This window comes from Drosophila sulfurigaster, chromosome 2L (genome assembly GCF_023558435.1).
Source record: "Drosophila sulfurigaster albostrigata strain 15112-1811.04 chromosome 2L, ASM2355843v2, whole genome shotgun sequence".
In the NCBI taxonomy this organism is placed as follows: Eukaryota; Metazoa; Arthropoda; class Insecta; order Diptera; family Drosophilidae; genus Drosophila; species Drosophila sulfurigaster.
This window is the reverse complement of record NC_084881.1, coordinates 11549495-11565836: the sequence shown is the minus strand read 5'-3', so window position 1 is coordinate 11565836 and position 16342 is coordinate 11549495. Positions and strand designations below refer to the sequence as shown.

The 16342-nt window shown below is 39.8% G+C and overlaps 1 protein-coding gene across 2 annotated transcripts; it reads right to left on the bottom strand.

Annotated features, from left to right (window-relative positions):
• Positions 1-309: 309 nt before the first annotated feature.
• LOC133847264 (rap guanine nucleotide exchange factor 2) lies at positions 310-10907 on the bottom strand. 2 transcript variants are annotated; one of them, XM_062282190.1, is made up of 8 exons: positions 10770-10907; positions 8197-8335; positions 7835-8125; positions 4020-7776; positions 2554-2700; positions 1640-2122; positions 1325-1437; positions 310-1257 (listed from the first exon to the last, which is right to left on the bottom strand). In XM_062282190.1, the coding sequence occupies exons 2-7, from the start codon at positions 8224-8226 to the stop codon at positions 1370-1372; spliced, it is 4776 nt and encodes a 1591-aa protein (XP_062138174.1). In that variant the 5' UTR covers positions 8227-8335; positions 10770-10907; the 3' UTR covers positions 310-1257; positions 1325-1369. The 2 variants fall into 2 exon arrangements, with proteins under 2 accessions (XP_062138174.1, XP_062138183.1); XM_062282199.1 differs by lacking the exon at positions 1640-2122 and having other exon boundaries at positions 10770-10906.
• Positions 10908-16342: the final 5435 nt, after the last annotated feature.

Below are 16342 nucleotides of genomic sequence, written 5' to 3'. Positions count from 1 at the left end.
TTCTTTTTTTTTTGTTTTTTCTTGTTTCTTGTTCTTTAAATATTTTCATGTTGCATCCAACAAATTAGGCTAATTGGGCTGCACTTTGTTCAGGTTTGTATATAGGCAATGTATATATGTATGTATATATAGAGATTTCTTGTATATAGTCGTATGTATATATATATAATGTATATTTATATGTATATAACAGGCAATTGCATAATTTACACACACACAAAAATATTGGAGTCCTTCAAGTGTGAGGAAAATATGTTTACAAAAAATTATTATTCTTAGTATTTCGAGTCTCAGGTTTTTTAGGTTGTCTTTTGTTTTTTTCTGGTTGGTTTCGATTTTCTTGTACTTTCATTCGAGTTGTTCTTGTCTTTCTTGTTTTACATAAATTGCATTTGTCTTTTCAGTGTGTTCGTGGTGTTGAATATAAATTATATAAATTCAACTCATGGAAAATATTGGAAAAAATCTCTCAGCTTATGAACTAAATATTTGGAATTGGAGCGAAGGTTTTTTCATTACTTTGCATATGTATACATATATAGAAAGATACATATTACATATATATATATATATTTAGATTTATATATAAAACTAACTTGTACATAGAGCTAAAGTATACATAAATGGAATACAAGCGAGTGAGTGAGTCGCTCTCAGCTCGATCTTGTTTATTTTCTTTTTTTGCTTTTTTCTTTTATTTTTTGTGTTGTTGTGCTGGGCAAAATATTGAAATTGTCTTTTTGTTTTAGTTTTTAAATGCCGACTAAAAGTCTTCAAAAGAGTTTTTGATTGCAAATTCTTTTTGTTTTTTTTTTTGATTGAGTCTGCTGGTTTTGGTCTGCCTGCAGACGTTTCTTTTTATGCATTTGAGAAGGCAACAACTTTGTTTAAAGTTTTTTTTTTGGTTTTTGTTGTATGAAGAAGAAAGTGAAAATGTTTACAAAGAATTTTGCTAAATTAAAATTAATCGTAGGCCACTTAAAACAAAACGTTAACTAAACTTTATGCACTTAATCTAAGAATACGTGACAATGGGGAGAGCTGATAGAATACTTATGATGGGATATGAACATGTATGCGTGTGTCTTATGTATGTGTGAATGGGTGGGTGGGGCAGCAACATCTTCTCGATGACGATGGTGTGCCTCTCTTATTATTTTGTAGAGTATATCTACATATATATACATGAATATATATGTGTTTTTTGCTGGCGACATGGAAACCACAACCATTAACAAATTTTGGCATCTATATATGCTGAAAGCAAGAAGAATAATTCAATTAGCATGCCTGTCAATATTTTACAAAGTAAATTGGTACTCACAACTAATTAAATTAACATTTAGTAGTTAAAACAGCACAGTTTGATTTATTGATTCATGGGTGGCATGGGGCATATGGTGCACTTGGTGCTATCCATAAAATTTGGCGGGCCACCTGCGAGAGTGAAACCAGAGATGTTGTTAGAGAGTGTGAAGAAGGTTTGTAGAGTAGTTAAATTTTAATTTGTGACTGCTAATCAGTCTTCTGTTTTATGCTGATCTTAGCGGAAGATCTCTATGCTAACATTTCTCCCCAAGCTGCCACTGCTTCTGCTTTTGCTGCTGCTACCTGCTTTCTTTTGGTGGTGATCGCTTACCATGCATGTGATTGAGATGCCTGTTGGCGGCAGCATTGTTATGATGATGACTATACAGGCTGCTGGCGGTGTAGACGGGCGGCGGTGGCGGTGGCATTGCCAATTGCTGTTGTATTTGCTGCAGTTGCTGATGGCTGCGCATATGCAAATAAGACGCAGGCGGTGCGGGTAGCTGTGATGCTGCTTGCATTTGTTGTTGTTGTTGTTGGGTGCTCGTTATTGTTGTTGCTGGTGTTTGAGGTGGTGGTGTGGGTGTGCTGGGTGGTGTGCTTGTGCTCTGACAGGGACTGTTTAAATTCCGTGTCACTGCATTGTTTGATATCTGCTGCAATAGGCGACAATCGGCAGCCGTGTAAACCGGCGGCGATGGCTCATTGTGTGGCTGTTGTTGCTGCTGCTGTTGTTGTTGTTGGTATGTCAAGAGATGGTGTTGCTGCTGCTGGGCGTAGGAGCCATGCCCACTGTCGCACGATGAAACTGAACCTGTTGAGTGTTTTTGTTTTTTTGTGACGAATGAGTGAAGAGTAAAAGTAGCGTAAAGTGTGTCACAGTGCGTGAGAGTTTACAACATGTATTTGTATGTATTTTGTATGTGTGTGTAAAGAGTATATCTGTGTATGTATGCGTGTGTGTGTGAGTGAGACCAACAACCAATTGCCAAAGCAGCGATTACCAACCACCAAACCAAGTGCAAGCACGTAGCGAGCGAGCGAGCGGGCGAGGGAAACAACTAAAGCACAATCAACGTTTCGTTGTTCGCTAAGAGGCCTTTTACACTAAAGTTAAGCTACAACTATGCACTATTAATTAACTATGTTTGCTAATATGGAGCTTTAGTAGCAGCGTTTTGTAAGCGTTTAGTTTCATTTCGAATTACATCTATGCATATGCGTATACTTTTGAAATTCACTCACCGGAAGTCACGGATTTGCGCAGCGGTAAATCACGGAAGGTTGTCACACTGCTGCTCTCCAGCGACAGATCCACCGAGGGCAACGGCGGCGGGGCGGGGGTGTCCGAATGCGAACGCTCGTGTATCGCCCGAGTGGGCATTATGTTGCCTGTAAAATCGTGAAAGAATGGGGAGAATTAATATACATATTGAAGTGCACTTTACGGTCGACTTTAATCACGCTTAAAGAGAGCTATTTTCTACCACAGCGTGGTTATTTATTAATATATAGTACGATAAACGACGCGGCGCAATTTATCTTAAATATAGAAAGTATTTATATGACAAATTGAAGGCTGATTGCACAACTTGCACAGTAAATGCTGCCATCATATTATTAACCTTAACCTTCTCCCTCAGCTTTAATGACCACAACAAAATTAGCTTGCAAAAACAAAATTGCCATATGGCTCATTTTACTAATAATCATAATCTGCTTCTTTTCCATCCACACATTTCGAAAGCCATAAAAGTATACTTCGTATATTTCGCTAATTGGATAAAAGCTAAAAACGCTGCAAACAGCTTCCCAATAAAGTTATTAATTTTGACTATAAATTAATACTACTTTAAAACATTTTTGGGTGCATTTCATATAAATTAACTAATATAAGTTATTCTAGACTTATTCGTAGTTGGAAGAACAATATTTTTGAAAAATAAGTATTTGTTGTCTATATGGATTAAACATATTTCCGTCTATAGATGCTTTCTAAAGTCGAAGAAATGTCAGAATCGCAGCTACTTTGATATTAACTCTTATTTGCATTGGTTTTTATAGTTATACTATAACTATAGTACTTAAATTCAATGAGAATTCCATTTCGATTGGATAAAAATTATATAAGTAAGAAATATTTATATATATTTATACTGCACTCGTGTCTTAACTGCTTTGGCTGATAATCTGGCATATATAGACCTCCAAGGCATATTTCGAACTTAGTAAGTACTACATCAATATACTAAATGTGGCCCTCGCTTTGAGGAATATTTTAAGAATAATATCGCACTGTTTTGTTTCTATTAAAAATGGGTAGAGGGTATATCCAAGTCGAATACACTCGACTGTATCTTTCATACTTGTTTACTATCTACTCGTATTAAGTATTATGTTGCTGATTTAACTAAAATCTCTTCTAAAATCGTATATTCAAACAGTATGTTGACTGCTTCAATTATTTAGTGAACTTTTAAGAAATTGCACTCTTTTATTATGAAAATAATTTCCTTTTCTTAACTTCACCAATACACAACTATTCATTAGAATACATATTTCTCCGATAGATTGTATTCTACTACTACAATTTCAAGATTGTTTACTTAGGATTGCTTTGGCAATAAGCTCTTCTAATCTCCAGCAGTATTCCCAGAATCAATGCTAATCACCCACTTAGGGATTTAAGTGAAACATGTGCATTTGCTTACCTCCTGATGCCAGACGACGGTGAGCACACGGACTGGGACTGGGAGTGCACTGTGCATTGACGACACCAGCCGCGGCAGACGCTGCAGTGACGCCTCCAGGACCTGACGGCGTACTGAAGCCATGAGCGGCATGCAGATGATGCAGCGGCGGAATGACGCCCGGCAGAGCTGAGCTGTGACGCGGCACAAACGGTTGATGCGGTCGAATCTTCGAGGACTCCGACAGCGATAGCATCTTCTTGACAGCCTGCGGCGAAGCAGTGCCAAACTTGGGACCATTGTTGTGCAGCTGCTGGCGACGCTGATGGTCGCTGGTGGAGCTCGTCGAGCTGGTGGTGGAAAGAGTCGGTGAGCTGGGATGTCGCTTACGCAGCGAGAGCGATGAGTTCGGTGCCGAGCTGGAGCTGGTGTGCGAGTAAATGCTCAGCTGATCGCCGCCAGCATTGTGAATGCTGCCAGTGCCTTGTCCACTGCCTCCGCCGCCAATGCTGCCACTTCCGGCACTGCGATGCGAGCTGTTGCCATGCGAAATGCTGCCCGAGTAGGTGGAGCCATGTGGTGGCTCGCATTCCAGCGATAGCTTGTGCAGCAGATCCTCGTCGCTGAGTATTTTAAGACTGTTCAAATACGCCTTCACGCGACGCACCATTTGCGCCTCCTCGAACATTTTCTTGGGATTCGGCGCCGCCGTCGACTTCTTGCGACGCTTTATCGTCGCCTGGCCCGCGTTGGCGGCAATCACAGTGCCGGCAGCCGCGTTGCTCTGCGATGCGGACATCTGGTTGAGCGAGAAGAGCGCATTCGAGGGCGTCTGACCCTTGAGCTCGAGTATGGCCAACAGATCGTAGGGTGAGCTGCACATGTGCGTCAGCAGTCGCACCTCCTTGGAGAGCATGCGCAGCTTCTCGAAGTTAATCAAACCATCGACGCGCGTATCGTTGCCGAGATGGATAAAGGTCAGATCCTTCTTGACAATCGGATAGAATGGGATGATGGGATGCTGGGCAATCAGTTCAGCGGATACTAGTTGCCTGTACTTGGACATGTTGCGAGACGGATCCATAAGATCCTGTAGATCATTGAACAAGCGTTGATACTTCGACGGCAGCTTCTCCCAGGTCAGACGCAGCCGCGAGACGGCGCCGTGTCCCAAACCGGAGATGATGGCAAACATGGAGTTGAAATTGCGGCATTCCTTGCAGTGTCGCGCTATCTTGATGAACTGCTTGACGATCTTCATGCGTCGCACAATATTGTGCTCGGCACAAATCTCGCTGACCACCCAGAACATCTCGCGATTCACCAGCTCCGAGAATTTACTGAGCATGGGCACGCCATATTTGGACTGCAGCTCGAAGAGCTCATCAATGTACTCGGTGGACTCGATCTGCCGGAAGTTGGCAAAGTCCTGCAGCGTCAACTGGATGGCCAACTCATAGGCATTCAATTGCAAAAAGTGCACACCAGATTCACGCACCAATTCCAGCGCCAATTCATCCGGCACCAGCGGCTCCGTGCTGTCGTTCAGCTTGAGATAGTAGCGGGCTGCAAAGCTAATGCGCTCGGCCAGATTCTGCAGCTGATCGGGCAGACGACGCTGCTTCACCATGCCGCCTTCGCCCACGCTGACTTCGCACAGCGAGAAGTTGGAGCTGGGATCGTGTATGCCAAACTCTTGCAGCGTCAGCATCACCACCTCGTGTGCCGTCGTCTCCTTGTAGATCAGCACGTACTTGCAGGTCTGATCCGACTTGTAAACCTTGAGCACATGCTCGGGATAATCCGGAGGCAACATCGAGCTGGCTGTCAATGTGCTGGCCGCTGACGGACGATGCAGATTCGCCTGCAAATAGTTCACTTGCAACGTGGCGCTGGGTTCACTGCCGTTGTCATAGTTGAGACTGCTCAGATCGGGATTCGATTGCGATTGATACAAGCGACCTGTGCTGTTGCAGTTGCCATTCGAGGTGGAGTTGCAGCTGCTGCTGCCGGAGCTGGCAGCGGATAGCTTTGCTTTGCATTGCGGCTCATTGAGCAGCGTGTCGGAGCTGTCGTTGAGACCGCTGCCCGTCGCATGCGGTTGCTGCTGCTGCTGATTGTTGAGTAGTTTCATTTTGGCCAAAGCCTTTTGCAGTCGCCGCTTCGGCGCCAGCGTCATAAAGCCTCCTGGTTTCCCATCCTCAGCGCTGCACTTCTTGGCCGAATTCGAGTTGACGCTCTGCAGCAGCTGTTGCATGAAATTCGACGCCAAGTTGCCTCCTCCGCTGCTGCCACCGCCAACTGGCGGCGTCTGGGGCGGCGCACAATCGGGCTGATCGAGCAGCATGTCCACCGAACTCAAACGTACCATGTGCGCCCGATTGCTCAGCTCCTCGGTAGTGCTATCACTGCGTCCGTGCAGCTTGGCAATATCGTTGGCGCAAATGCGTCGGGGACTGCGCAAACTTTTGAAGCTGCCGCTGCCAGTTGAGCTGATGCCACCGCCTCCAGCACTGCTGCCGCTGCCATGCTCCAGCGCCTGCATAATCTCCTTGAAGCCCAGCAGATTGCTCTTCACCTGTATGCTCAGATGCGTGGTGCCCGTGAGCAGCTCCAGCGCACGTTTGCTGGTCACATGATCCAGCGACTGGCCGTTGACTTCATGGATTTGATCGCCACGCTTGAGGCCCACATCCTGAGCCTTTGAGCCTGCCTCCACGTGCGATATATAAATACCCACCGAGGCATTTCCAGTGGCTGCGGCAACTCCTCGCAACTCGTAGCCACCAATGATTTGAAAGTTGAGGGCTTCATCGCGCGACGAACGTGTCAAGATGCAGCTGCGCATGCGTGCCTTGGCGGCACAAGCAATGTGCAACAAACGCAGCTGGCTGAGCAGCTTCTTGCGTTCCAGACCGGCCTCAAAGATCTCCAGAAACTCCATCATCTCGTGATCCGCCTCAAAGTCGGTGAAATGATTGTTGACCCACAACAAAACGACGCGTGTGACGCGATCTCGCAACTCCTGCGTCTTGTGTGTGTCCAGCTGCTCCAGATCGAACCAATGTAGCAATTTGCTGGTCACCTCCTGCGGATTCTGTATGAAGATGCGATGCGTGAGCAGAAAGTCCTCCACATACGTGGGATCCGTCATCGAATTCTCCTCCACGAGCTGCTGCAAAAGTCGATCCGGCGTGCCACGAATCACAACGTGACCACGCTTTGTATTCAGATTCGCTGCGGCTGTTGCCCCACTTGTGGCAGCTGTGTGACTCTCCGCACCGCTGCCGCCAATCGAACGCAGTTCGGTGACCATAACAATACGACCATTGTCGTCCTCATGCCGTCGGGTATTCTCTTCGCCCTGATGCTGAATGCGATAGTAATCCGTTTGAGTGATGCACACAAATTGGCAATCGTCGCACTTGGTGCGCATCACACCACGATGATACAGCTTATCCATGGTGGGCAGTATGCCAAATGAATCGCCCATTTGCAGCTCTTCGCGTGTGTTATTCGCATGCTCAATCTCGACGGCTCCATTAATGAGCACCGACCACGAATCCAACTCCTCGCCATCGGACATGACAACGGTGCCCGCTTTGTCCACAACAGCGAATACCATCACAGAGCAGAGGGCACGTCGCACGGCCAACGTAATGTTGGTGAATGCCTTGAGACCTTGTGTGAATTCCAGCAGTATTTCCACATCATCCTCGCTGCGCTCCGAGGGATCCTTCTCCAAACAATCTCTTACAGCGTCGCGCACATTGAGACTCTGTGATTATAAATGTGAATTAAGCTAGAGAAAAGTAACATTGTGAAGTACAACTTACATCCATGCTCTCGGCAAGATCCTCTTCATCGGAGTCCACCACGGACTCAACGAGGCCGGAGAGATCAATCTCCTCGGCCTCCAGCGATGAACCATATACAGAGGCCATTGTATCGCTGCCGCTGTACGCTGAACTTGTGTCACTTGAGTGCGATCCTCGATTGCATTTTTGATGCAATTCCGGTCGATTGATTGCCGCTGTGCTTGCTGTGGTGCTGCCGTTGTTGTTGTTGTTGCTGCTGCTGCCGTTGCCGCCGAGCAACGTTGGCCCGGCTGTGCTACTGGGTGGATACTGCAAAGACAAGTGTTTCGAGATTAAAGAGATGCTTATCTTGATTGCCTTACAATGGGAGTGATACTCACATGATGTCTGATATGATGATATGGATCCATTAAGGCGCTGCTTCTCTTGGTGCAGCTTCTACGGCATGCCAATCAGTTGTGTTCTCGGTGATATGTCTTGTGTGCTGAACTTTAGACCTTTCTTGTGTTTGTATTAAAGCTGCAATTATATTGCAATCGTGTTATTAATACGAGAATGGAATGTGGTTCAAAATCTTAAGAGCTATTATTTAATTGTGTTTCTCGACTGCCTTGCAGCAACCTGTCTTTGTCAATTTAAGTATTTGAAATGTAAATCTCTATTGGAAATATATAATAACATATCATTAAAAAATCCAAGAGTTCATCTAGCCAAACTGGTTCAAGGATTATTGATATATAATATTTACTTTATTTTAAAAAAAACACTAACGAATAATAATTACTAATTCAATTCATTACTACTTCATTTTTTTTCTGTGTTTGTTCAACGATATTTATTAATTACATTTTAAGAGTCATCATTATTATTTTTGTGCATATTAATAAAATTCACAAAATAATAATTATTTATGATTTTTATTTTTTTGCTCAAATAATCATATTTTTTTGTGGTTGCTCTTGCTAAACCGGTTCTTAAAACTGTTTAATTATGCGCCCACGTTTTTTTTTAATGTGTTCATTTAAGGTCTGGTTTAAATTTGCCTGCATTTAACTACAAATAATAATAATAAAAAAAATGATGAAACACATTTTCTTTCACTGTTGTTGGCACAGAATTCACCTAATTAAGTTGCAAAAATGAAATCTCTTGTCGAGAGAAAAAAAAATTACTGTGAGATTTTATTGGTCAATTTTGTTGGTGGGATTTGTTTGTTTGTTTGTTTTTTTTCTTTTCTTTTATTTATTTCTCTTTATTCGTTTTTTTTTTGTGTTTCGCAGGCCGCACAATTTGCATTGCATATACACGCACACACACACACACACAGATACAAGCTAACACACTTTCATTTTCAGCAGGCGCAGCAGAGAGCAACAACAATGCTGCCAATAAATAAAGTCAGCGTTACGGCTGCGACGACAAAACAAAAAAAGTAAAACAAAAACACAAGAGAAATACATACAGCAACAACAAAAAATTCTCATGCAATTGAGTCTGCGCTGCTGACGGCGACGACGACGCCGACGGACAGCAGTAAACGACGACGGCAACTGAAGCGTGTGGGTAAAATGTATATGGATGTCTGTGTATGTACATGTGTTTGTGTATCTCTCTGCATGCTTGCGTGTGCGAGTTAGGTTGCATGATATTTAAAAATATCGTATCAGTGATATATCGTTTTTCAAAAATATATCAAATTGATAAAATATTTATCACCCAAAAATATCGATATATCAAGTATTTTTGATATTTAATTTTATATATTTTTTTTTCATTAACCAAAATTTAACTCCAAAATTATATATATGTATAATAAATACATAATTATATTTTTTGTGTATATCAACATATGCATCTGCATAAAACATATATAATCCTGATTTTATTTCTCTATTAAATCTCTTACACGGAATATACGAATTCCCCAGAAAAACATCAGACACACGCATGTGTGTATTTCCCCGAAATTGTGAACCCTTGGCACAATTTGTCACACATGCCGATGCCTGTTTTAAGGTGAGACAGTAAGTTCGACGAGTTGCCGCTCGTTTTGACAATTTTACTGCAAATGTTGCAGGTTGCAGAATGATTTTAACTTCCGAAAAAAACTTTTGCCGCGCTCATCTTTACAGGAAGTTAGGTCAAATCAAAGTGACCAATTAGGAAATATCAAAAATATATAAAAAATCGCGATATTCGATATATCAGGGAAAAAATATCATGATATAAATATTTATTTTATAAAAAATATCGATATATTGATATTTTGATATATTATCAACAACCCTAGTGCGAGTGTATTTGTCAGCTAGTTGATTGTTTTATGTGTGAGTGTGTGCGCAGTGTGGAGGAGGGTGAGCGAGAAATAATAAAATAAAAACACGAAAATTGTAGGCGACGACTTCCGTTCGTCGTTCGCTTGCTGGATAAGCCCCCATTACAACGAGCAACAAGAGCAACTTATTGCAAAATCAAAGTGTAATAAATAAACACTGTCCACACACATATACAACCATAGCCTAGCATAGCACACATACACTAAATATGGGCGTGTTTGTACAGTTCAATGATTTGATGTAGGCTGCTTTTAATACACATATCTCTCTATATATGCATGTATGCGTGTGTACACTTCACTTATGGGCAAACGACGCATGTTGGCCTGCACTTGCTAATTATACGCACTTTTTATTTAGCAGCCGCCGCCACAAAACACCAACACACACATGCAACTAATTTTCCCTGGCTTTAGCTTTGCTTCTTCTTTCTTCTCTTTTTTTGTTGCGTACGCTTTGCATAAAGAAATTTCAGCCAGCTCGCTCCCTGCGCATTGTTGGAATTTCACTCACACACACACAGGCACACACGCGCATAGTTTTTCGAGCAGAAAAGCTGCAACGTTGATACCACGAAAAAGGTTTTATTTCTTTTTAGCATTTGATTATCACCATACCTGCAATGGTTTTCGTGTAATAAATTGCACTTTATTTAATATATTTTTGGCTTGCAGATGCCATTTTATTAATTTAGAAAAAATGCACAATGGGTCTCGCCGCGCCAGTGTTGCCCACGTCGATATATACTAGTTATGCAGAGATATCGATGACACCATTACTGTATCGATGTTTTCAGCATATTTGAATTATCGATATTATGTGTATATCGATGTTTTTTTTTAAAGAATATAAGCGTAATTCAAACTGTTTTAACGAATTATTATTAAATATTTGGAGTTGGTTTTAGATGTTATCATGTAAATAAATAACTTTCTTAAATATAAATGATGTGTCGTGATGTAGCCGAGGCCCAAATTTTGGAAATGTAATTTTTTAATTCTCACTGCATTAACATTTTGGTATGTTTTACGGTCTCACTGAACTGCTTTGCATTATTTAAATTTTAATATTTTTAGCAATTATTTATGTTACATATCTATTAATCATTTCCATCGTAAAGTGGTCTATGTTTGTATATAGTAAGTAAATTACGAATTTCGGTTTTGTTAAGATGGAACTCATAATACAGTTATATCTATGTTAAGTCTCATATTGCGTTAACAGACTTTGCGCTGTAAAGTGCAGCGCAATGTTAAGTTGGCGGCAAAGTAAATTATTTAAAAAATAGCGTTTCACTAAGCATTACAGCCACCATTGAAGATATAGACACTTTCTATTAATATTAGTAAAAAGGTAAAATCTCCCCACAAAAGCAAGAAAAAAAAGTGTCCACAATACACAAACAAATTTTTATTGAAAGTAGTGACTCCCATGGGAGCCAAGAGCCGCTTCTGCCATAATAGGAATAGGAAAAGGGAGAGCAAAAAAAAGGGCTCAGGATGTGTACCAATTTCAATAAGCCGCTTCGTCTTAATGCAAAGCAAGCGACTTAAATGCATGTTTGCGCCATTATTGATGACCTTAGACAGCCCCCCTGCCAACTTCCAGGCCAACCTCAGGCTCAAAATCCCCCTTTCCACATACAAGGATCTAGTAGGCCACATAAAAAACGCAACATGTTTCGTTTGCGGCTTGCTTACGCGTTTCTTAGGGCTCAAGACAAGGGCTGAGGGTGCACAAGGGTGTGAAACTAGCGCGTCGAATTGGCGAAGGGTGCAGGCCACGTGGCCAACAACAACCACAACGAGAACAACTACAACGCACCACATGAAGAGATACACAAAAGAGGGCAAAGAAAATAATAAACATAAAAAGCAAATCCTTAAGGTGCAGTGGGCTATTTTTTCTGTTCAGCACCCGCAAGAAAGTGCCAAGCAGGGGGGGATTGGAAGTGTGGGTGTCGTAGTTGATGACTTCATGTCCCCAAGGTGTGCAGCAAGTAGCGAGCAGCTGGAAGAAGCAGAAGCAGGCGGAAGGCGAAAGGCAGAAGGCAGTGCAACGGCCTTACTTACAATTTTACCCACTAACAGACATCGTCTGCATTTTTATGGCTTGCAGTGTGCGCCGGCTTTATGGCCTTTTAAAAAATATTAAATTTAAATTTTATTTATGCCAAGTGTAAGCAACCCTCTCGATATTACGACGATGTTTTACAGCTTGATTTTATGCAATAGTAATAGTCATAGAATGTTACTGCATTTGATTTGGTTTTGCCCATTCAAGTATTTTTATTGAATTCCAATTATGGTTGCCTTAAAGTGATGTTTGGATATAGTAAACTAATTACGGCAATGGATTTTAACAATAATTTTTACTATATGTTATTAAAATAAACACTAATCAGTTAAAAAGTTGTTAATGCATCATTGACATAAAATGATAAATTAGTAGGATAACAGAAACGTAGATGTTTGCTTCTGGCTTTGAAAAATTAATTTTTAAACAGCTTTTTTCACCTATTTTAATCACTCTATGTGCATTTTTAGTTTTCGAAATACAAACTGTATAAATAAATAAACACGCCTCACAAAAAGTGTCTAATTTGAACGATCATTATTATTGGATGTTCAGAAAGAAATGTTCAGTTACCAACATTTTCCCTTTTGACTTTTCTAGGATCATTTATATTAGGTCTTATCGTAGTTAGAATGATGATAATTAAGTCATTAGATCAATCAGCCAAGACAAACATTTTATATGCATATGTGTAATTCTCTATAGACAATTGTCGCGTATTATTATTTACAATAGAAAAATATATAATATGAAGTAATTTTAAATATAAATACAGAATATTCATATAGCTCTGGATTAACACTATATTTAGAGCCAAAATTGATTTTATTAACTTTTTCTGTTTTATGATAAAATAGAAAATGCATATCTTAAATCAGAAAAAAATATCATCAAATTAAATCTTTGCTCAAATTAAGAACTATTTAATAACCCATCTGTCGCACTTGAAATGGTCGATAAACAACGAATATCGAATTTAACCATTTATTCATAACTATCCTATTAAAGCATTTAATGTTCGTTCATCAAGAATATGTAATGAATCCTTAAAAATCAAATGATAGCACTACTTATCCATGCTTAATAAAAGGTATTTTCTAGCCTGATTTTTAGATATATGGCGGAGTCAAAAATAAATGTTCTTTATCGAAAATAAAATGAATCTCAATCATTACCAAGAACTAACTCGATTAATTGGCATCAACAAAATATGCTGTCAGAAATAAACAAATAAAAAAAAAAAATTGAAAACTTTAAACATTTTCTATGTAATAAATGAAATACATTTTGCGCCTTTCGGATAGGCAACGTTTATTTTGTTGCCAAGAGCAGCGAATATCCGAACCAGTTAGAATAGTCTGAAGAAACATGCTCATGTGTGTGTGTGTGTGCGTGTGTGTGTGTGAGTCTCTAATGTAACATATGCTTGAGTGGTTATCTATTTGAAATTCTTTACGCACTTTGCCAATTTGCACTGAGAGAGCATCCCCCCCTCACCCCCTCTCCCTTCCCCCTCTCAGTGGTCTTCACTCTTTTGGCTTTGGTGATTCCCCCTTGAGGCATTTGGTTTGTGCGGCTTCTGTTGTTGTTGCTGTTATTGTTTTTCTAACCAAACCAAAATCTCTGAGCGCATTTGTTGCTGAAGGCTGCTGGCGTTCCATGTTGTTTGTTCTTTTTTGCGTTTGCCTTGTTTTCGTTTGCTTACAATAAAATCAAAGATTGCGTCTGGGATTTTGTTTTCGCAAACCTTAAAAGAAAACCAAGTCAAATAAGCGCTGCCAGCATTGGCCAGTCGCAGTCGCAGTCACAGCCGCAGCCGCAGTCAAAAGTAGCGGTCTCCAAGACCCAGTTTCAGTCTCAAACCCAGTGGGAGATCAAATGGGGTGGATGGGAGAATGGGAGGCTTAAGGCCGTGCTCCAAATAATAACTTATTGATTTCGATTGCACGGCAAAGCGTAACTTTAAATTAAAGCAGCATCAAATATGTATGAGCTGTACTGCGACTTTGTCGCCGCATTTTTACTGCTGGCATTTTTTCCAATTAGCCACAAGATTCGCCAAATCCCAATTCCGGCCAAAAGAGCTTCGTAAAGCAGCACACACAAATAATTACATTGCCATCCACAGAGAAAAGGAGAGAGAGAAGAGGAAGGGGAAGAGGAAAAACACACACGACAAACCGCAATAACAATGCAAGAAGCCAAAAGAGTAACAGCCAAAAAAGAAATATATAGAACTTCCATTTAAGGATTAGTCTGTGGCCAAGTTTTGTTGTAACTGAAAAGAGCTTTAAATGTTTCAAGTTTTCTCTCAACTTCAAGTCCTCAATATCGTGCCAATCAATCCATTTACAGAGCCTTGGCTATAAGTAAATTAAAGTCTAGTTTTCTTATTAGCTTCTTTGGCTTAGAAGATGGTTACAAGACCTTCGTTGGCTGCTTTGAAATTTGCCAAGCAAATCCGTCTGTAATTGAGCTCGAGAGTCACAGCTGTTTCAAGGATTTAACAATGCGACAATGATGAGCCACTGAGCCACATCGAGCGATTTGCAGGACACGCTGCAGGACACTGCTGGCTGGTTGTTTAGGACGCCAATTTGAATTAATAAGTTTATTATTTTCTAGCTGCTCGTCGGATTTGTTGCGGATTTGTATTTTATGTTATTTAATTTGCCAAACACAATACGCGGCCTAAGGCTAAGGCGGCCTATTGAGCTGCTTTTATACCCGGTAGTCCCGAAGGTATTATGCTTATTATTCGACTTATTTGTGGCAACAGAATATGTGTTTGTGTAGAAAGCAACTTTATGCAGAAAAATCATATACGTACTATGTTTATATACTTGAACCAACAGACTTTAGATTCTGTTCCCATTTTTCATTCATTTGGCTTATGTAAAAGTTCGATTATAATAATAATTTAATAGTTAATCATAACAAAATTACAGATGATTAAAATAATGACAATTATGGTAGAAATAATATATGAAGAAATAAAAAATAAAATAAAGAACAAAAAGAACTACAAAATTTGTCAATTTAATTTTATTAATTTAAACAAAAAAATTATATAAGCAGCATATTGATTTGATTTTGGTTTGATTTACAAAATAAATGTTAATTTTTTGTATCATAACTGAATATTTTTTTGATAAGCGCCATAGTTTAAAAAGCATTAGCAGGATGAATATAAAGAAATAACCATCATGCAAATTCTCTTAATATATTGTTAAACTTCTTTAGTTCCTGTATAGATAATAAAAAGTAGTTACACATTTTATAATCAATACCTGGTCTTAATATAAAATTTTTAACAATTTTTGAACGCAAATTGCGCTTTTCTTTTGAACCCAATTTTTATTTTAACAAAAGTGAAAAAAAAAAACCAAAAAGAATGGTGTTGCTATTTTTTCTATAGCTTACTATAATAATTGGAATTATTTTTATTGTATATTGAAAAATAGGAAAATACAATGTCTTAAAAGATTTGTTGTTCATATTAAATGGTTGACTTTGTTTTATTTTATTTGAGAATATTATATATTTTGTGGTACTGATAGGATAGCATAATAAAGTAACAGAGAAAATCTGTATTTAGTTAGCTTTGTTCCACATGTTACAGAGTTGGTATGGGAAATAAGAGAATAAAAACAAAATTATATAAACACGGTCAAAGGTAAGTATGAGAAGTTTAATCCTTTAAAATTCTTCAAGATATGGACACAAGAAAAAATGCCATCACAATGATCAACTCCATTGATTAATTAAGAAATATGAAGTCATAATAGCACCCAATTTTTGTGGTTGCATTATTTTTCATTCATTTTAAACCACAAATTCACTACCATCTTAATCATTGATGATTTTGCTTAGTTTCTTATTCACATTCATTTATGTGTACTCTAAAAATGAATAACGGGTATTTCACAGTCGAAAATACTTGACTGTAGTTTTGCGACTCGTTTTCCTTGGGTCGAAGGACTCGCAGGACTTGCAGGACTCGCAGGAGGTCTCAGCTGTTGGTCTGCGCACTGTGGCTCAAAGTCTCATTTAGTTTTCCCTCGGCTTTGCCATCCATTTGCCATTTCCCAACAATGAAATCTGCTCCCAAAAG